Source organism: Gigantopelta aegis, chromosome 1, assembly GCF_016097555.1.
Source record: "Gigantopelta aegis isolate Gae_Host chromosome 1, Gae_host_genome, whole genome shotgun sequence".
Lineage (NCBI taxonomy): Eukaryota > Metazoa > Mollusca > Gastropoda > Neomphalida > Peltospiridae > Gigantopelta > Gigantopelta aegis.
This window is the reverse complement of record NC_054699.1, coordinates 41,828,970-41,853,071: the sequence shown is the minus strand read 5'-3', so window position 1 is coordinate 41,853,071 and position 24,102 is coordinate 41,828,970. Positions and strand designations below refer to the sequence as shown.

The 24,102-nt window shown below is 40.6% G+C and overlaps 1 protein-coding gene across 1 annotated transcript in view; it reads right to left on the bottom strand.

Annotated features, from left to right (window-relative positions):
* The window catches only part of LOC121375130 (monocarboxylate transporter 12-B-like), a 33,401-nt gene extending 10,070 nt beyond the window's left edge, over window positions 1-23,331 (bottom strand). The window contains exons 1-4 of the mRNA XM_041502385.1: window positions 23,212-23,331; window positions 6,774-7,002; window positions 2,501-2,644; window positions 301-1,164 (exon numbers count right to left, since the gene is read on the bottom strand). Of these exons, the coding sequence (XP_041358319.1) occupies window positions 301-1,164; window positions 2,501-2,644; window positions 6,774-6,966 (1,201 nt within the window). The 5' untranslated portion in view covers window positions 6,967-7,002; window positions 23,212-23,331. The remainder of the gene's footprint in view (window positions 1-300; window positions 1,165-2,500; window positions 2,645-6,773; window positions 7,003-23,211) is intronic.
* Window positions 23,332-24,102: the final 771 nt, after the last annotated feature.

The following is a 24,102-nucleotide window of genomic DNA, read 5'->3' as shown; positions in this document are numbered from 1 at the left end:
GTACCATTTATCTCAAAACGAGTTGTTTTAAAATGTATCTAACGAGCGAAAGCAAGAGAGGGGGGCATGGAGAGAGAGAGAGAGAGAGAGACAGAGTCAGACAGTGAGACAGACAGAGCGACTTAGTGAGCATTGCTTCCTTAAATTTTATTATTCATTATAGGGTTGCATTACAATTCGTCGATTCTTCTTTTTTTTCTTTTTTTTACGCTAACGAACTATAAGCCATATGTCCAGAAGAAAAGGCTGGCAGTAAGCATCAAAGACTCCTACCAGACCCTGCGGTTAGAACCAGCTTACCTGCGAAAGGAGGCCCCACCAGAAAGCCGACCCCTGCAAAGACCATCTCCACCCCGAACGCTGATGTGAGAAGCTTCAATCCTACGATGTCTATAGTTAACGTGGCTAGTAACGAGTACGAACCGCCATTATAACAACCCAGGAACACCATCGTGATTATCTGGGTAGCCATGGTCGTGGCAAACACTGGTACCACGCAGAACAGCGTACCACTGAACAGGTGCAGACCAATGAACGTCGCCAGCGTATCCACGTTTTGGTCGTTCCCCAACACACCAATGAGAATCCTTGACATAATAATAGCCGGACCGTTAGCCGCCAGTGCATACGAAATCCCCTCCTTATCTGTACCCTGTTCCTGGCAGAAGGCGGGAAAGTGAATAAGAAGAACAGCTGTGCCGGCGTTCCATAAAAACAGCATGCAGCATAAAACGAGGAATGAACTGTTCTGAAATATCGATAACTGTGTACATTTATCACTGTCACCAGTAGAATCTTCTCCATCTATAACATTGTTGGCTAGCATTGGTTTCGAGATGTCTAAATTTCGCACGTCATTCTTTGTTTCGTGGCCGTCGCGAGACCCGATCTTCTTTCTTAGCCAGCCACACGTCTGGGAGCTCTGTTCGTGGACGGGGATCATGATGGCGCCCATCGGAATCATCTGAGCCGAGATCGCCGCCAGGATGACCATCGTCTCCCGCCAGGAGAAGTTGTCCAGCAGGTGGCGACACAACAGGGGAGACAAGAAGATGCCGATGCCGGTGGCGGAGAGGATGATGCCGTTGACGAACGTCCGTTTCTCTCTAAAGAAGAAGTTCACCACGACGATGGATGGCGTGTAGATCAATCCCAGACCCAACCCTGCAAGATTACACAGGAATAATGTAGATCAGTCCCAGACCCAACCCTGCAAGATTACACAGGAATAATGTAGATTAGTCCCAGACCCAACCCTGCAAGATTACACAGGAATAATGTAGATTAGTCCAAGATCCAACCCTGTAAGATTACACAGGAATAATGTAGATTAGTCCAAGATCCAACCCTGTAAGATTACACAGGAATAATGTAGATTAGTCCAAGACCCAACCCTGCAAGATTACACAGGAATAATGTAGATTAGTCCCAGACCCAACCCTGCAAGATTACACAAGACTAATGTAGATTAGTCCCAGACCCAACCCTGCAAGATTACACAGGAATAATGTAGATTAGTCCAAGATCCAACCCTGTAAGATTACACAGGAATAATGTAGATTAGTCCCAGACCCAACCCGTCGGTTGAGTGCTCACTTGATATGCTTGTGTCGTAGGCTCGAACCACCTCGGTGGATACATTCAGCTGATTGTGTGTTTATTTCGTTACTGGACAAAGGCCGTATGTCTGTGGGAAAGTGCATATAAAAGATCCCTTGCTGCAAAAATTATAGCACGTTTCCTCTGATGACTACGAGTCGAATTACCAAATGTTTGACATCCAGTAGCCGATGATTAATAAATCAATGTGTTCTAGTGGTATGGTTAAACAAAACAAACTTTAAGACCAAACCCTGCATGCCAGCACATGCGTCCAGGTCCTGGTTGGAGTTTCTGGGTGTTTGATTAGTACCAGTCGATGGAACGCTCAATGCGCGCTACGCTATATTTTCTATGTTATATGAACACAGACAACATAGCGCAGCGCACATGAGTGTTCCATCGACTGGTACTAATCAAACACTTAGCAACTCCAACCAGGACCCGGACGCCTGTGAGTGTAATAGGTATATATCCACGTTAATCAGTTTTAAAATGGCATGTTTCTCATACAGTCAAAACAGCTAATATTGTTGAATCATTCCACTAACATGTACAACAACATAATCATCATCACAATCATAATAATTATTATCATAATCTCTATCATCGGCAACATCAACATCATCATCACCACCATCATCATCATCATCATCACCATCAATAGTATTACTATAGGAGTGATGCCATGGACTGCTAAGTGTGCTGAGGTGCAACAAAAAACTGTCATGGGTTGCTTTTGTCGTAAACAGAGTAAACAAGACCTGACTCACCTGACACAACTTGCTAAACAAGGATTGCTTTCCTCGTAAACAGAGTAAATGCGTCATGACGCACCTGACACAACTTGTTAAACAAGAATTGCTTTCCTCGTAAACAGAGTAAAGGCGTCATGACTCACCTGACACAATTCCCAGGGAGACAAAGAGCAGCGGGAGGGTGGGCATGAAGCTGGAGACGACCAGCCCCACCGACAGCAGCACGCCCCCCACCATCACGGACACGCGGCAACTCCACTGGTGTGCGACCACACTAGCCAACGGACCTGTGGAGAGAGAAAGAAAGGAATGTTTTATTTAACGACGCACTCAACACATTTTATTTACGGTTATATGGCGTCAGACATATGGTTAAGGACCACACAGATTTTGAGAGGAAACCCGCTGTCGCCACTACATGGGCTACTCTACCGATTAGCAGCAAGGGATCTTTTATTTGCGCTTCCCACAGGCAGGATAGCACAAACCATGGCCTTTGTTGAACCAGTTATGGATCACTGGTCGGTGCAAGTGGTTTACACCTACTCATTGAGCCTTGCGGAGCACTCACTCAGAGTTTGGAGTCGGTATCTGGATTAAAAATCCCATGCCTCGACTGGGATCCGAACCCAGTACCTACCAGCCTGTAGACCGATGGCCTACCACGACGCCACCGAGGCCGGTGTGTGGAGAGAGAAGACACACAAAAAGGATTCATCAAAGACACGCGACAACCTCCATTGTGTGCCACTGGAGAATTTCAATAAATAGCAAGGGCTCTTTTATATGCACCATCCCACACACATACCGCGGCCTTTGATATATCAATCGTAGTGCACTGACTGGAATGAGTAATGGGCTCATCGACGGGAATCGAAGGAAGGAAGGAAATTTTTATTTAACGACGCACTCACAACATTTTATTTACGGTAATATGGCGTCAGACATATGGTTATGGACCACACAGATATATAGAGAGGAAACCCACTGTCGCCACTTCATGGGCTACTCTTTTCGATTAGCAGCAAGGAATCTTTTATATGCACCATCCCACAGACATGATAGTAAATACCACGGCCTTTGTTACACCAGTTCTGGAGCGCTGGCTGGAACGAGAAATAGCCCAATGGGGCCACCGAAGGAGATCGATCCTAGACCGACCGCGCATCAAGGGAGCGCTTTACCACTGGGCTACGTCCCGCCCCACACCGACGGAGATCGATCCTAGACCGACCGCGCATCAAACGAGCGCTTTACCACTGGGCTACGCCCCGCCCCACACCGACGGAGATCGATCCTAGACCGACCGCGCATCAAACGAGCGCTTTACCACTGGGCTACGCCCCGCCCCACACCGACGGAGATCGATCCTAGACCGACCGCGCATCAAGCGAGCGCTTTACCACTGGGCTACGCCCCGCCCCACACCGACGGAGATCGATCCTAGACCGACCGCGCATCAAGCGAGCGCTTTACCGCTGGGCTACGTCCCGCCCCACACCGACGGAGATCGATCCTAGACCGACCGCGCATCAAGCGAGCGCTTTACCGCTGGGCTACGCCCCGCCCCACACCGACGGAGATCGATCCTAGACCGACCGCGCATCAAGCGAGCGCTTTACCACTGGGATATGCCCCGCCCCACACACCAACAGAGATCAATCCTAGACCGACCGCTCATTGAGCTAGCGCTTTACCACTGGGCTACGTCCCGCCCCACACACCAACAGAGATCAATCCTAGACCGACCGCTCATTGAGCGAGCGCTTTACCACTGGGCTATGTCCCGCCCCACACACCAACAGAGATCAATCCTAGACCGACCGCGCATCAAGCGAGCGCTTTACCACTGGGCTACGTCCCGCCCCACACCGACGGAGATCAATCCTAGACCAACCGCTCATTGAGCGAGCGCTTTACCACTGGGCTACGTCCCGCCCCACACACCAACAGAGATCAATCCTAGACCGACCGCGCATCAAGCGAGCTCTTTACCACTGGGCTACGTCCCGCCCCACACCGACGGAAATCAATCCTAGACCGACCGCTCATTGAGCGAGCGCTTTACCACTGGGCTACGTCCAGCCCCACACACCAACAGAGATCAATCCTAGACCGACCGCGCATCAAGCGAGCGCTTTACAACTGGGCTACGTCCCGCCCCACACCGACGGAGATCAATCCTAGACCGACCGCTCATTGAGCGAGCGCTTTACCACTGGGCTACGTCCCGCCCCACATCGACGAAGATCGATCCTAGACCGACCGCGCATCAAGCGAGCGCTTTTACCCTTTGGCTAATGAGCCGAGCTCCCGAAGATAATGCCCTCCAAAACATTTTTAAATAAATATGCCAAGAGGCGCGTTTTAATGGCAGATTAGTGTTGTATATTTAACATTTTGTAGATAATGAATTTAACACTTTAGAGCATAACGTACTCAAATGAGTGCATACGTTATAAAGAAAGAACGAAATGTTTTATTTAACGATGCACTCAACACATTTTATTTACGGTTATATGGCGTCAGACATATGGTTAAGGACCACACAGATTCTAAGAGGAAACCCGCTGTCGCCACTACATGGGCTACTCTTCCGATTAGCAGCAAGGGCTCTTTTATTTGCGCTTCCCACAGGCAGGATAGCACAAACCATGGCCTTTGTTGAACCAGTTATGGATCACTCAGTTGGTCGGTGCAAGTGGTTTACACCTACCCATTGGGCCTTGCGGAGCACTCACTCAGGGTTTGGAGTCGGTATCTGGATTAAAAATCCCATGCCTCGACTGGGATCCGAACCCAGTACCTACCAGCCTGTATACCGATGGCCTAACTACGAGGCCACCGAGGCCGGTGCATACGTTGTAAGTACAAACAGTAATGCAAAACGTTCCATATATATCCAATATCCTCAAAAATGAGTACAATGTACTTGAGGTTTTGTTTTTGTTTTGTTTAACGATACCACTAGAGCACATTGATTTATTAATCATCGGCTATTGGATGTCAAACATTTGGTCACTGTGACACTTAAGAGGAAACCCGCGCTACATTTTTCCATTAGTAGCAAGGGATCTTTTATATGCACTTTCCCATAGACAGGACAGTACATACCACGTCCTTTGGTATACTAGTCGTAGGGCACTGGTTGGGACGGAAAAAAGCCCAATCAGAGAATTGGGTCCACCGAGCAGATTCGATCCTTCAACCGAAACATTTCAAAGCGAGCGCTCTAGCAACTGAGATAGATCCCGCCCCAATTTACTTGAATGACTAAACTTACATTTGAACAGACCAAAGCTAGAATTTAAATGTGTACTCTTTTCTCTGCACTTTTAGAATTGTAACATTGTTCTAGTGTTTTGTTTTATGAATTTGATATGGTTTTTCTCTGATTACAATACAGAGAATAATACACGAGTGGCCGTTAGATACCATTTATCTCCACGAGTTGCGAGATAAATGGTATCTAACGGACACGGATGTACTATTCTAGTTCTTACATATCCCCCAAAGCCAATTTTAACATCTTTATAGACTAAAAGATATTTACAACCCTTTACACGTGTAGCTGCCTTATGTGTCACACACATGATTGTCAGGTTAACTATACGTCACAGTGTAATCGATTTCCAACGTACTGTTTTTTATTGGACGTATGAAATTGGTGACCTGGTCATCACCTAGGAGCAGCCAGTCGTATGTCTTGAAATTGTTAACACACGTACGTGTGTAAACAACTATGTGTTATCAAAAATAACACACAGTGTTCTCACCAACGGGTGTGTAAGAAAAATATTTAATAAATCTGAGGCAATAATTACTTTTGTACCCATATGAGTACAGCCTGATGTATTCATACGAGTACATTTAAAACAATATATTTGTAAATATTTATTTCAAATAACCTCAGAAGTGTTTTAAAATAATGCTATGTTTACTCATAAACCAATATTGTTTTCTGAATTCATGCTAGCTTTGTCACGGGCATTAAAGAATTAAAAGGGGCAGGACATAGCCCAGTGGTAAAGCGCTCGCTTGATGCGCAGTCGGTTTGGGATCGATCCCCGTCAGTGGGCCCATTGGATTATTTGTCGTCACAGTCAGTGCACCACGACCGGTATATCAAAGGCCGTGGTATGTGCTATCGTGTCTGTGGGATGGTGCATATAAAGGATCACTTGCCACTAATGGAAAAATGTAGGGGGTTTCTGTGACTGTTTCATATCCAACAGCCGATGATTAATAAATCAATGTGCTCCAGTGGTGTCGTTAAACAAAACAATGTTTTTAAAGGGTAAAAACTAAAATCCTAAAAGTCATTAAAAAGGACACTTCAAACGAGCGAGGAAGGTCACAGACCCCTGTGACCCCCTCCCCCACCCCTCCAAAAACTGTAGATCCGCCCTTGCTTACCTGCAAGCTGCAATAGCGACGCAAACACTGATGTGACCCAGGCTGTGAGGCTGACACTCTGGTGGAACTGCTCCAGTAAAAGGTTTTGAAACATCCCCCCAATGTAGGCCAAACCAGGCGCGATGAACAAGTTCATGTAGGAGGCGGCCAGCACAAGCCACGCCCACCCTCGGTCTACGTCACGATCTGACATAATCACTGTCACGGCTTAGGTCCTCAGCTCTGTAATCTGCATAAAAAGAAAAGTATGCTAGTAACATATAGAACCAGACACGGCGGAAGCAAGTAGATGTGAGGCTGGGGGTATTGGGGGGGGGGGGGGGGGGGGGGGGGGGGGGGTGGGGGGGGGGGGTGGGGGTGGGGGGGGGGGGTGGGGTCTGGCTGAGATCGAAGGCCCAAATCAAAGTTTTAAGGGGTTCCGGTGTATGCTACCCAGTAAAATGTTTAAAACTAGATTTCCTGAAATTCAATTTTCCTATGGCACCAAATCGCCCGCAACTTTTGTATGGGGTCTACAAGTTACGCGGTCGATCCCGCTTATGTGCATGAAACAGTGGACAGTCCTGGCACTGGCTAGTATGTATTGATGTATGAATATCTATGTATGTATGTATGTATGTATGTATGATTAATTTTAAAAAATATATAGTTTCTTAAAAATATGTCACCCCTGGCTACGCCACTGGATGTAACCCTTGCAAAGCATATGCTTTAAGATAGGTGACCTCACACTGCCGCCCTACCCCCCCCCCCCCCCTCCCCCCGGCAAAAGAAAAACAAAATAAATGACCGCCGTGTAGATAGCCAGCTCATAGCAACTTCTATGTTAAGTGACAAAGGATGGCGGCCTCCATTCCGGTTGTATTTACGGAATTCATCTTTGTTCGCAATGTTTAGCACGGTGTGTGTACGCTAGTCGACCGGATCTTAGCACAAAACGATCCTTGAATAACGCATCATCGGGTAAGTACAAAGAAGGCTGTCGGCAGTACACATCAAAAGTGGAGAAGCGGTCAGGAACTGTAAAACGGCCTTGAGTATTATATTATAGACAGGGCCGGATTTAGACCTTGGGGGGGGGGGGGGGCACTTCAGGTTCGGGGACCCCTCAACATAGAAATTAAATTACATGACAAATAAAAAGAATCCTTAGTCGGGGGTGGGGGGGGGGGTGGCACTCTGGCAGGGGGGCCCGGGGTAATTGCACTGATTATAGATACTACCAGCCCGGGTACTTTGCCGTTCGAGCGATAGACAGACATTTGTACGGTTATGATCGCTCTCTCAGTCAGAGATCACTCTATAGCGAAAGCACGGAATGGCCGACTACCACACAGTAGACAAAGATTCCTGCTCTAATACAAAAAACAAAGTTTGACGCAAAATACCTTTTAATTTACATTTATAAGTTTCGAGTTCGCCGATAACAACTATTTTATATAGTAACCAATAATACAAACAATGCATAACGAAACGCGACAGCACCCCCTTTTATTAACGGGGCGAGACGTAACCCAGTGGTAAAGCGCTCGCTTGATGCGCGGTCGGTTTAGGATCGATCCCCGTCGGTGGCCCCATTGTGCTATTTCTTGTTCCAGCCAGTGCTCCACAACTGGTATAACAAAGGCCGTGGTATGTACTATCCTATCTGGAATGGTACATAAAAAAATCCCTTGCTATTCATCAAAAAGAGTAGCCCATGAGTGGCGACAGCGGGTTTCCTCTCTCTATATCTGCATAGCCAGTAGGTGGTTCCGGGGCAAGGGGGTCTGAACAGGTCAATGGTGTGTGTGTCAGTGTGCTTTTAAATAAGGGATGTCGCGTTCAGTAGAACACATTGGATGCCGAACGCTTTTAAATAAGGGATGTCGCGTTAAATAGAACACATTGGATGCCGAACGCTTTTAAATAAGGGATGTCGCGTTCAACAGAACACATTGGATGCCGAACGCTTTTAAATAAGGGATATCGCGTTCAGTAGAGCACATTGGATGCCGAACGCTTTTAAATAAGGGATGTCGCGTTCAGTAGAGTACATTGGATGCCGAACGCTTTTAAATAAGGGATGTCGCGTTCAGTAGAGCACATTGGATACCGAACGCTTTTAAATAAGGAATGTCGTATTCAGTAGAGCACATTGGAATGAATGAATGAATGAATGAATGAATGTTTAACGACACCCCAGCAGGACAAATACATCGGCTATTGGGTGTCAAACTACGGTAATGCAAACAAATAAAGTGATGATCAACATCAATATAAAAATTCAAGATTTAAATAAAAACAGTGTAAAGAACTGTACAAAAATACAAATATCACAGATAGATACTGACTTTTACTCACAATTTCAATTTGTGCTGCATTGGCCATTCTCAAAGAGAATGTTACACCCCTGCACCACGGTGAGGAGCACATTGGATGACGAACGTTTTTAAATAAGAGATGTCGCGTTCAGTACAGCACATTGGATGCCAGACGCTTTATAGTTCTCGTGTAGTGTTCAGTTAATGTTCAATTAAGGATATGATCAAGAGCTGTGAAAAGGCAGGTCTTTTTATTGAAAATAATAATGAACAGTTCTTGTTTTTGAATGGAATATAATGTTGAGTCGAGGGCTGTCTTTAATACCATAATTATGGCATTGAATAGTTTAAAGAAAAGCTGGTGCCTCGATCACCTAACACGGTTTCTGCCAGAGGGTAAAACAGGTATGGCGCTATACTCAAATATTTTTGCAGGTGCTTTTTTTAAGTTAACCTTTTGACAAAATTAATTACTCTTATCATTACTGTATGATTTTCTTAACCCTAACCCTAAACGTAACCCATTTTTTTTCCTGGGATAGGCACCACTCATACCCTGTTGACTGTGGTTGGATTCAATTGCAGAGCACCATACCCAAATATTTCTTTCTGACAGACACACTGCCTAGTCACCTAGATTCTATAGTATATCTTAAAGAAAAGCTGATATTTAGGTCATATAATATCTTACATTTTCAGTGCAATCAAAGTATGTGATATTTTTCAGATCACATACTTTAAGAATTTGATAACTTTGCAAATTAGATGTAAATTAGTCGAGGTCTCGGCATTAGGTTTATTGACATTTAAGCAAACGTACTTGGGTGAGACTCCATGATTGACGTATGCATTCATAGTCATCAAATAAAAAACATTTCAATGGCAATTTGACACTGAAAGCTGTCCAGCGTTCAGAAAACAAAAAACGTTAGGCATAACTTTATTTTGATGTAAGGACATCCAAAATGACGTCATTCGAGTTTGACGTCATTTCCATTCAAAAATACACCGCGCCACATATTCTTACGTCATTTGAATATCTAGTAATGGCGGACTGGAATTAAATTTGGGTGTACAGTTCACAAAAACACGTTGTATTAAGCTTGAGATTATATGATAAAGAGATTATTACCCTCGTGTATTTCGGTATCGTCAATATCATATATTAGGAATAAAAATAACGTATTATGCTCGCCAGAGGCTCGCATAATAATTTTTTTATTCCTAATATATGATATTGACGATACCGAAATACACGAGGGTAATACCCCCCCCCCCCCCCTCTCTCTCTCTCTCTCTCTCTCTCTCTCTCTCTCTCTCTCTCTCTCTCTCTCTCTCTCTCTCTCTCTCTCTCTATATATATATATATATATATATATATTTAAGAATTGACCGCAATTATTTTTTGGTTCATTGAAGTATGAACCGAAAAAACGATGTGCACACTAGTGTGTATGATCCCGTTTTTGGTTCATGCAAGTATGAACCGAAAAAACGATGTACACACTGTATGATCCTGCGTAGAGGGTCATACAAAAGTGTGCACATCGTTTTTTCGGTTCATACTTGCATGAACCAAAAAATAATTGCGGTCAATTCTTAAATATATATATATATATATATATATATATATATATATATATATATATATAGAGAGAGAGAGAGAGAGAGAGAGAGAGAGAGAGAGAGAGAGAGAGAGAGAGGGGGGGGGGGGTTATTACCCTCGTGTATATAGTAGGCGTGGCTTAATTTTTTGGGGTTCATCGAGATATGAACGAAAAAAAGTAAGCACCTCTGGACCAATCAGATTGACGCAAATTTTTTTTAATTATACATATATATAGTAATGCAATAAAAATTCAAACTGTGATGTCACGTTAAACCTGTCGGTTTACCTTATTGGATTTTGAAGTAACATAAATCTACAAGTAAAAATTTACAAGTAAAAATTAAAAATTATTTAGATATAAAAAATGTGTTAGCATATATGTCAAGATACAAGTTTTCATTTGTTTCATAATGAATGAATAAATGAATGAATGAATGAATGAGTGAATGAATGAATGAATAAATGAATGAAAAAATTAATAAATGAACGAACGAACGAAGGAACGAATGAATGAATGAATGTCATAAAAGGTAAGTACATGTATATGGAAATAGTATTAAATAAAATGAATAACTGTTTTTGGTCATTATGCAATTTTGATACTGCCCCTTTAACTATATTTTGACACATACACCCCCCCCCCCCCCCCACACACACACATACACCAACAAACACACATACATACACACAATGGAGATTGCTCCTAGTTTCTCGCTGTAATACTAGATATAGTTTTTACCTTGCTACTGTGAGTGATTCAGTCTAGTGGTATGTTCTGCCGCGGCCATGCGGCGTGCCAAGAGCTGGTATTACCATAACGAAGCCCTACTCGTCGTCGAACGAGCCGTATTATACATCAAGGGCATTCTTTATCCCCGTGAACTTGGCAACATATTTGCCCTTTGCAAACCACAGGTTACCGACCCCAGCTGACCTGGTCAGCTGTTACTGTACTTACAGATTCATTGTCCTAGTCGTGGTTGGCGCATTGCGCTAATTATTGTAGGCTGCATTTGTTTGAAGAAAAATAACTAAATTAATAAAATCAATTCAATTTCAATTCAATTTTATTTAGCCACAGCTGTGATCAGCCATTGGCTGAAACATGATATATATACAATGCGCAACAAATGGTAACATGGATATGATAAATATTATATAAAAATATTAATACACTTATGACCTATAATTAATACTTAATTAGAGGAGGAAACATGAATTATGATATTAATTCTTGACGACGCTGCATAGAAAAATAGATAAATTTAGCTAGGTGTAATGTTTGCAATTTTGATTTTAATGATAGCAAATTAGTAAGTTTGTTCATTGAAGGCCATGCTGGACATATTCTTTGTTGTCTGGGAATATTTTCAAATCTACCTTTCTCAATATTCAGTACACCACATCTAAGATTAAGCAAGGCAGTACGATACTTCAGTGCCAAAATATTGTCTAATATACTTCAAAAGTGTAATCACATTTATATTTACAGTACAGTTCTAAACGTGAGAACGTAGACAACTTTGCTATAGTATTGTGTACGTACTGATCTCTAAGACGTTGTTTAAGAACTTGAGCAGGTAAATGTAAAACGTCCTCATTATCCCATGCCTCAATAAAACCAAGTTCATATAAAATAGATTTTACGTATGATACCCAGTTTTTACAATTTCTGCTAGAGTTCATACCATGTCGTAAAGATCTATACATTCTGTATAACATAGAAGTTTGATTACAGATAATGTTCCGCCAATATACTAAAAGTCTTTGTTTACATAACACAGAAATAGGAACCAAACTTGAATCACCGATTGTAGGTGAACGGTTAATTAGAAAATCAGGTCATAAGTTGATTAATTAACCATCGATTATTTCTCGTTCCAACCAGTGCACCACGACTGGTATATCAAAGGCCGTGGTATGTACAACCCTGTCTGTGGGATGGAGCATATAAAAGATCCCTTGCTGCTGATCAAAAAGACTTGCTTATGAAGTGGCGACAGCAGGTTTCCTCTCTCAATATCGGTGTGGTCCTTAACCATATGTCTGACGCCATATAACCGTAAATAAAATGTGTTGAGTGCGTCGTTGAATAAAACATTCCTTTCTTCCTTAACCATCGATTACTGACAGTCTTCGGTTAAAATGTGTTTTGTTTAACGACAACACTACAGCACATTGATGTATTAATCATCGGCTATTCGATGTCAAACGTTTGGTAATTGTGACATAGTCTTAGAGAGGCAACACGCTACATTTGTTTTCCATTAGCAGCAAGAGATCTTTTATATGCACCATCCCACAGACAGGATAGCACATACCATCGCTTTTGATATACCAGTCGTGGTGGACTGGTTGGGACCGGAAAAACAATCAGAGAATATATCCACTGGCGTAGTTCGATCCTAAAACCCCAGGCAAGTGCTCTGCCTACTAAGAAAGATTCCGGCCGAACAGTGGTTTGAAGAAAATAATTGTAAATTAAAAGCGCAGACCTCACTTTTAAAGGGACATTCCTGAGTTTGCTGCAATGTTTTAAGATGTTATCGACTAATAAAATATTTCTATGATTAAACTTGTATATTAAATATATTTTCTTATTTAGAATATTAGTGGCTGTATATTAAACCTGTTTCTGATCGTTCTAATATTTGTACTAGGTTAATTTTCATAATATTTCCTAAAATATAATTTTTTCGTACGTACGAAATTATTTGAAGACAAAATCCAGTTTGGGCTTTTTACAAATATTAAGACGACCTGAAACACATTGAATATACAGACACTGATATTCTAAACAAGAAAATATATTTAATATGTAACTTTAATCGTAGAAATATTTTATTAGTCGGAAACATCTTACAATGCAGCAAACTCGGGAATGTCCCTTTAACTCGTAAAAATGAACACTAAGTTTGGCTATTCGTTAAATAAATATACTACAACTCAAATCAATAACCGCTACTTCTCAGACGCACGCGTGTTTTAAAAAATATATGAAAAATACATGTTGTGGTATTAAAAACACCAGGATGACCAGAAACACTTCGGTTCTACGTAAATGGATAATCTAAAGAATAAAATATAAGTTATGTTTGATTTCAGTGATCATAAACGGCTCTAATAGTGAAAAATATGCTGTAGTGTTTAAAAACTAGGATCTCTCCCTTTAAAAAATGAACCAAATCGAAATCGCCAATTGTAGATAAACAGTCATGAAGAAATCGGGTCATAATTTAAACAATCGGCTATTGGATGTCAAAGATTTGATAATTCTGATGCGTAGTCTTCAGTTTAAAGTTTGTTCTGTTTAACAATACCACTGGAGCACATTGATTAATTAACCAACGGCTGTTGGATGTCAACGATTTGATAATTATGACATATACTGTCTTTCGTTAAACTTTATTCTTGTTTAATAACACCATTATTGTCCGAACCAAATTGTTAACAACTACAAAAAATTACTCTCCTACCTTTAATTGCCGTTAGATTTCCTCCAAAGTTTGTCCAGACACAAATCGCAAAAAACCCACTACAAATATACAAATTCCACACACGAGACTGCAACGATATCGCCGATATTGTCTTTGCTGAGATTGCATAGGGAAAAATACATGCAGTTTTCTGCCGTCTGCCATGTTGCTTGTTTATGGAATACTCTTCAAGAGGGGTGAAAGCCTCCACAGTATGTTACACAATTACTATGAAATCGATGATCTCTAGTGGTATCATTAAAATAATAATAATAGTAGTAATAATAAAAAATAATAATATGACGTCATCACGTTCGCTTTTATATCATAACATGTTATGACGTTGTTACATTAAGTCCTATCCTTTCACCCATCTTGAAGAATATTCCATAAAAAGTCAAAATGGCAGCTGATACAAAATTACATGCTTTTTTTCCCTATGCGCTCTCAGCGAAGTCGATATAGGTGACATGGTTATCATCTGGTATGTGGAATCTGTGTCATTGTAATGGTTTTTTCAAGATTTGTGTCTGGACAAACTGTGGAGGAAATCTAACAGCAATTAAAGGTAGGAGAGTAATTTTTCGTTGTTGTTAACAATTATGGTTCGGACAATAGATCACATGTCATACGCTTGATAATTTGGACAATGACAAAGTGTTTGGTTAAAGTTTGTTTAATTCAACGACACCACTAAAGCCCATTGATTTAATTAACCATCGGCTATTGGGTGTCAGACATTTAATAATTCTGATCCATGGTATTCAGACACCACTAGAAAGCCCACTGTCTGCTGTTAACGTTTGATTTAATTAACCATCGGCTATTGGGTGTCAGACATTTAATAATTCTGATCCATGGTATTCAGTTAAACTTTGGTTTGTTTGTTAACCTACACCACTAGAGGGCATTTGATAACCCAGACTGTCTGCTGTTAACGTTTGTTTTAGTTAATGATTTAATTAACCATCGGCTATTGGGTGTCAAACATTTAATAATTCTGATCCATGGTATTCAGTTAAACTTTGGTTTGTTTGTTAACCTACACCACTAGAGGGCATTTGATAACCCTGACTGTCTGCTGTTAACGTTTGTTTTAGTTAATGATTTAATTAACCATCGGCTATTGGGTGTCAGACATTTAATAATTCTGATCCATGGTATTCAGTTAAACTTTGGTTTGGTTGTTAACCTACACCACTAGAGGGCATTTGATAACCCTGAATGTCTGCTGTTAACGTTTGTTTTAGTTAATGATACCACTAGAGCACATTGACTTGTTAATCATCGGCTACTGGCAGTGCCGGATTTATAAGGGGGCAAAGGGGGCAATTGTCCCGGGCTCCCCTGCCAGAGCCACCCCCTCCCATCCCGACAAAGGACTTCCTTTATTAACAAAAATGTAATAATTATAAAATTAGTTCATTTTTGTTATTTGTCATGAAATTTAATTTCTGTGTTGAGAGGCCCCCGAACCTGAAGTGCCCCGGGCCGCCCCCCCCCCCCCCCCCCCCCCAAGGTCTAAATCCGGCCCTGGCTACTGGATGTCAGTGTTTTGATCATTCTGACACAGTCTTAGGTTAAAATCTGTTTTGGCGTAACGACAAGACTGCTACACATTGATTATTAATTAATTATCAGCGATTGTGTGTTACACATTTGATCGTTCTGGCATAGTGTTCAGAAAAGTTTGTTTCATTTGCCATTAACTACGCCACTAGAGAACTGTTTATTAATAATGTAGTAATAATGAGTTATTGGATGTCGAACACTTGTTAGTTCTGACATAATATTCAGAGAAAACCTGCTACATTATTTCATTAGAAACAAGAGAACTTTAAAGTTTCGCACTGATAAGATAGCCCATATCACGTCCCGTTACATACGGGGGAAAACCTAATGGATCCATGACATCTTATTTCATTTTAACTTATTTTCGTGCTTATATCCAATTAAGGTTCAAATACGCTGTCCTGGACACATACCTCAGCTATCTGGTCTGTCTGTCCAGGACAGTGGGTTAGTTGTTAGTTGGTTAGTGGTTAGTGGGAGAAAAAGAGGGTGTAGTGACCTTACACCTACCCATTGAGCCCTTAAGGACTCGCCATTGAACCCTTAAGAACTCGCTCTGGGTAGGAGCCGGTACCGGGCTGAGAACCCTGTACCTACCAGCCTATTGTCCGATGGCTTAACCACTGCGCCACCGATGCCGGTATGAAATCTTAAGGACGCGATGGATGGTGCACAACTCTACACGTAATTCCTATGGATCTGCACCTTATCAGCGTGTACACCTCGAAATCAAATCCAAAAGACGACCATAGTAACATGTGTGGCTAAAACTCATATCTGCAGCGTATCAATTGATATAAACACCACGGATATAAATACTACCACCTCTCACACTTAAAGTGAATAAATACTACCACCTCTCACACTTAAAGTGAATAAATACTACCACCTCTCACACTTAAAGTGAATACATACTACCACCTCTGACACTTAAAGTGAATCAGACAAAAATTAGGAAGAAAGGAACGAAATGTTTTTATTAAACGACGCACTCAACACATTTTATTTACGGTTATATGGCGTCGGACATATGGTTAAGGACCACAAAGATATTGAGTGAAGCTGCTCATTTTAGAGATAAAGGGTAGCGTCTATGACTACCCTAGTTTCAGAAAACATTTGAATGCCGGTACTTATCTTTTGTACGGGTACCCCATACATGTTTCAAGCACAAGGCTACTTGACACAGTGGTACTAGATAAAAAAAAAACAATTGCATACATGTTTTGCCCAGACGAAACTATGTTTTGTTTTTACAACCAACACACTCACATTTATTACCAATCACAGGACTTGTGGTATTAACTGCTCTATCAAAAGTTTGCTGCAGCTCCAAGTTTGACCCGGCCGGAAGTTATTTGGTTTAGTACTCTCATACCTGGAGGTGGGGGGGGGGGGGGGGGGGGTGCGGGGTGCTGTCAATCTCTCGTCAATCTCTCGTGACGAGGTCACAGCCTCTAGTGATGGAAACAAGCCATAGTTTTATCTTTATTTATATGTACAGTCAGAGAAAAAAAAACCCAATTACATTTTCGTCCTCAAGTAGAGGAGCATACCCCCCACCAGTAAAATTAAAACATAAATCAAGTTTTACATTCTGTATATACATACAACTGTAGGTGTGAAACATACAGCTGTATGTCTGAAACATACAACTGTAGATACGAAACATACAACTGCAGATACGAAACATTCAACTGTAGATACGAAACATTCAACTACAGATACGAAACATTCAATTATAGATACGACACATTCAACTGTAGATCCAAAACATTCAACTATAGATACGACACATTCAACTAGATACGAAACATTCAACTGTATATACGAAACATTCAACTGTAGATCCAAAACATTCAACTATATATACGAAACATTCAACTGTAGATACGAAACATTCAACTGTATATACGAAACGTACAACTGTAGATACGAAACATTCAACTGTAGATCCGAAACATTCAACTGTAGATATGAAACATACATCTGTAGATACGAAACATTCAACTGTAGATCCGAAACTTTCAACTGTAGATACGAAACATACAACTGTAGATACGAAACATTCAACTGTAGATCAGACACATACAACTGTAGATATGAAACATTCAACTGTAGATATGAAACATTCAACTGTAGATATGAAACATACAACTATAGATCCGAAACATACAACTGTAGATCCGACACAAACAACTGTAGATCCGAAACACACAACTGTGGATACGAAATATTCAACTGTAGATCTGAAACATTCAACTGTAGATCCGAAACATACACCTGTAGATATGAAACATTCAACTGTAGATACGAAACATTCAACCGTAGATATGAAACATACAACTGTAGATATGAAACATACAACTGTAGATCCGAAACATACAACTGTAGATCCGACACATACAACTGTAGATCCGAAACACACAACTGTATATACGAAATATTCAACTGTAGATCTGAAACATTCAACTGTAGATATGAAACATTCAACTGTAGATCCGAAACATTCAACTGTAGATATGAAACATACACCTGTAGATATGAAACATCCAACTGTAGATATGAAACATACAACTGTAGATATGAAACATCCAACTGTAGATATGAAACATTCAACTGTAGATATGAAACATTCAACTGTAGATATGAAACATACAACTGTAGATATGAAACATTCAACTGTAGATACGAAACATTCAACCGTAGATATGAAACATTCAACTGTAGATCTGAAACATACAACTGTAGATCCGAAACATACAACTATAGATATGAAACATTCAACTGTAGATCCGAAACATACACATGTAGATTCGACACATAAACCTGTAGGTCCAAAACATTCAACTGTAGATATGAAACATTCAACTGTAGATCTGAAACATACAACTGTAGATATGAAACATTCAACTGTAGATCTGAAACATACAACTGTAGATCCGAAACATACAACTGTAGATATCAAACATTCAACTGTAGATCCGAAACATACAACTATAGATATGAAACATACAACAGTAGATCTGAAACATACAACTGTAGATATGAAACATTCAACTGTAGATCCGAAACATACAACTGTAGATCCGAAACATACACCTGTAGATCCGACACATAAAACTGTAGGTCCAAAACATTCAACTGTAGATATGAAACGTTCAACTGTAGATCCGAAACATACAACTGTAGATATGAAACGTTCAACTGTAGATCCGAAACATACAACTGTAGATATGAAACGTTCAACTGTAGATCCGAAACATACAACTGTAGATATGAAACATTCAACTGTAGATCTGAAAAATACAACTGTAGATCCGAAACATACAACTGTAGATACGAAACATTCAACCGTAGATCCGAAACATACAACTGTAGATATGAAACATACAACTGTAGATCCGAAACATACAACTGTAGATCCGAAACATACACCTGTAGATCCGAGACATAAAACTGTAGGTCCAAAACATTCAAATGTAGATCTGAAACATTCAACTGTAGTTCCGAAACATACAACTGTAGATACAAAACATTCAGCTGTAGTTCCGAAACATACAACTGTAGATCCGAAACATACAACTGTAGATACGACATATTCAACTATAGATACGAAACAACATACAACTATAGATACGAAACATACAGCTGTGGATCCGAAACGTACAACTGTATGTCTGAAACGTACAACTGCAGATACAAAACTTACAACTGTATATCTGAAACATACAACTGTAGATACGAAATTCTTGTACTGACCCTTCGTATTTGATATCACATGGTTGTGACAGGGTTAATTATACGACTCACACGTAATTCATCCATCATAATGTGGTCTTGGAACGTCAGCCGTAGATATAATTATATAGTCCGGGCGACCGTGTTGTGTGTTTACAGTATCATGGCGTTTATTTGTAACTCGTACCAGTCGGACGGGCCTACTAAACGTACTGTAGTCGGAAAGCAACGCCAGATGTGTAACACCAAACCAGGCTCGGATCTAGTGGAGGATGAGGGTTTGAGGGGGTCTGGACGATGGACACCCCTGCTCGTGACGTAAAGAAAATGGGGTCTTTCCTACTTATTTCGAAGTGCTTTCACTGCTAATATACACTTTCCATTCATCTGGTTGTATGTTGATACCGCCAATCTGTGTGCTCTAGTGGTGTTGGTAAACAAAACAAACTTCTTCCTAGTATCACGCCGGCAGATCTACATCGGAAACGAAAAGTTTAAAGTTTGTTTTGTTTAACGAAACTACTAGAGCACATTGAGTTATTAACCATCGGCTATTGGGTGTCAAACTATGGTAATGCAAATAAATAAAGTGATGATCAACATTAATATAAAAATTCAAGACAAACAAAAACAGTGTAAAGAACTGTGCGAAAACACAAATATCACAGAATTTTACGGATACTGAATTTTACTCAAAACTTAAATTTTGTGCTGTATTGGCCATTCTCAAAGAGAATGTTACACCCCTGCACCACGGTGAGATTACAGCACACACAGGGGAGTGAGAGAGAAGGAAGGAAGGAAATGTTTTACTTAACGACGCACTCAACACATTTTATTTACGGTTATATGGCGTCGGACATATAGTTAAGGACCACACATATATTGAGTGAGGAAACCCGCTGTCGCCGCTTCATGGGCTACTCTTTTCGATTAGCAGCAAGGGATCTTTTATATGAACCATCCCGCAGACAGAATAGTACATACCACGGCCTTTGTTACACCAGTTGTGGAGCACTGGCTGGAACGAAAAATAGCCCAACGGGCCCACCGACGGGAATCGATCCTCGATCGATCGCGCATCAGGCGAGCGCTGTACCACTGAACTACGTCCGGCCTCTAGTGAGAGACAAGTCGGTGCAGTGGTAAAGCGCTCGCTTCAAGCGCTGTCGGTCTCGGATCGTTCTTGTCGATGGGACCATTGAGCTATTTCTCGTTCCAACCAGTGCACCACGACTGGTATAAAGGCCGTGGTATATACTATCCTCTCTGTGGGATGCGAAATCTTTATCAGTAGCGTGTCTAAATAAATTTGAAAAACGCTCACCTGATGCGCGGTCGGACTAGGATCGATCCCTGTCGGTGTGCTATTTCCAGTAGTGCTCCACAACTGGTGCAACAAAGGCCTGTTTGTGGGATGGTGCATGTAAAATATTAAAAGATCCCTTGCTACTAATGCAACAATGTCGACTATATGTTAGAATTACTGTAGTGTTTGACATCCAATAGCCGATGATTAATAAATCAAAGTGCTCTAGTGGTGTCGTTAAACAAAAGCAAACTTTTAAACGTTATTTTCCATACAATATTTACGTCGCCGTGACCTCTACACAAACACGAAACGTGGCATATAAACATAAAGATTGTATTTATTTGGCACCACCTGCGGCCGCCATCATTTTCACACACACGTACGTACCGTACATGAATGGCATTATTCGCTACATGATTGCACTGTTAGCAGTAAGCAACAGACTGCATATCAGTGTAATAATCGACAAGGCCTAAAAAAAAAAAAAAAAATGTGTTTCAGGTTTCGTCCTTTAAACAAATAGAGCTAGGTAAGCAGGAAGGTTTTTTTTTTTATAGGCCTAAATAGTTTAAAGTTTGTTTTGTTTAACAACACCACTAGAGGACATTGATTTATTAATCAATCGATTTTAATCGAACATTGATACATCATTGGTGTACTCAATGCTGAATGTGTCCCTTTTTAAAGTTGTATTCACTCCCAAAAAATAACTGTGGATGAATGAATGAATGAATAAATGAATGAATGAATGAATGAATGAATGAATAAAAAACAAACAAAAATAAAGGTAAAAAAAGTGAATTAAGTAAAAAGAAAAAGTGGAGCCCCCCCAAAAAAACAACAAAAAAACAAAAACAAAAAAAAAAAAAAACAAAAACAAAAAACAAACAAACAAACAACAAAACAAACCTCACATGATGTTGTCTTCGAGAATCGATCCCATAACCTTTCATATGAAAAACGGGTAAGGTCGTTCTAAGTATACAGAATAGTTTTGCTCTTGTTACCAGTTCATCGGAGTCGTCAGGTCAGGTCAGGTCAGGTCAGAATGTTTAACGTGCACATTCAGAGCAAGCTTTTGTTGCGCACGCCTGTCCTGGGCACAGATGCCGGCTTTGAGAAAAAGGATGGAGATTTTAGGGCAAAATGAAGGGGCCTGAAATCTTTTCACCATGTTTTTCGATCATTCTACCCACAATATTGCTTGTAATCCATGTGTTTCATTTGCAGCCCTATACAGCTGTTTGGCAGTAATGCTAATATGAATAAATAATGTTATCCAGATTCGGGCATTCTCGTTTAATTTGAGCAAAAATCAGCCTGCCACCCCCACCTCCTACAAAAGTAGGAACGCGTACGCCTATGGCCTTCTCCCCCATATGTCCAAACAATTTCACCATACAATTTTATCGTATATCGCCTATGTACAATTGCTAAATCTAAGGGTTGTTATTAAAGAGACATTCCTGAGTTTTTGCTGCATTTTAAGATGTTTCCGACGAATAAAATATTTCTACGATTAAACTTACATATTAAATACATTTTCTTGTTTAGAATATCAGTGTCTGTATATTCAATGTGTTTCTGGTCGTCTTAATATTTGTAAGAAGTCCAAACTGGATTTTGTCTTCAAATAATTTCGTACGTACGAATTTTGTTGTTGTTTTTTTTGTTTTTTTAGAAAATAAAATAAAATGTAACCTAGTACAAATATTAGAACGATCAGAAACACGTTTAATATACAGCCACTAATATTTTATGCAGAAAAAAAAAATTTAATATGTAATTACAATCGTTAAAAAGTCTCTGTTAGTCGTTAACATCTTAAAAAATGCAGCTAACTCAGGAATGTCCCTTTAAAAACATTTTAAAATGCCTCGTGACATTTACTTGCCGGCAAATCAAATTCATGGTGCCATACTATTAATTTATACACGTGTACTGTGCCATACTATTAATTTATACACGTGTACTGTGCCATGCTATTAATTTATACACGTGTACTGTGCCATGCTATTAATTTATACACGTGTACTGTGCCATGCTATTAATAGATACACGCGTATTGTGTCATACTATTAATATATACATGTGTACTGTGCCATACTATTAATTTATACACGTGTACTGTACAAGCGTACTGTGCCATACTATTAATTTATACACGTGTACTGTGTCATACTATTAATTTATACACATGTACTGTGCCATACTATTAATTTATTCGTGTACTGTATACGGTTTCTTAAAGAAAAAGTTAACATTATCGGCAATGAGGATCGATTTGGGAACCTTATAAGCGACACACATTTGCACAACTAACTGGGATACTATACTCAGACCTACTAGCATCTGCAATCTAGCGTGTGGCACTAAAACGGGGTGACAAGGAGATTGACCAACATGAGTTGTAAAAGGTACCTACTTGCAAAATCCGTTGTAAGTGGGCGCGAGTAACGATGACTCGGGAAAACGTAACGGTTCTCTGCGTGGCTGGGGATACGCCAGTATTACTGTTATTAACGGTGTTAGCAGTCAGGATCAGTTCACATGCGCAGGCCGAAATAACTGTTATAATACATTTAGCACAACGTATAAACTAGAACACACTAGAAAGCATAGTTGCGTAGCGAGGGGGCGAGGGCACGCCCCCCCAACCCACCCCTATAAAATCCTGGCTACAGCATTGACAGCTCGAGTTACCTCCAGCCCTCCTCTCATTGATATTGATATGTAGGGGATTACCAAAGCATAACAAAGAGTTACTTCTCGCCTTCCCCTACATATCAATATCAATAAGGGGAGGGCTGGAGGTGACTCGAGCGACGCCAGTGTACGCATAGACGTACGCTCGATTTAAATAAAAATGTCCGAATCTGGATAACAACATTTATTCATATTAGTATTACTACCAGACAGCTATATAGGGAAGGAAGGTATGAAATGTTTTATTTAACGACGCACTCAACACATTTCATTTACGGTTATATGGCGTCGGGCTACATAGGGTTACAAATGAATCACTACGCGTTTTTACATGGATTACAACTTAGGTTGCGGTACTACGGAACAGCTATATATGGTTACAAATCCCGTGGCGTTTTTACATGGATTACAACTAATTTTGCGGGTAGAAATATCTATCGTTTTGAGAATTTGCTCCAGCACTATGGGGGCAGTTGCCCCTCCCCCTCTGACCGCTGTCTTGTACGTTTATGCTAGAAAGGCATGGGTATAAAATATGTGATAGAAATATCGAGCTGACATCATATACGTCGAAAGAAGGGCAGGAGGCACCCTAGCCCGAGTACTCTAA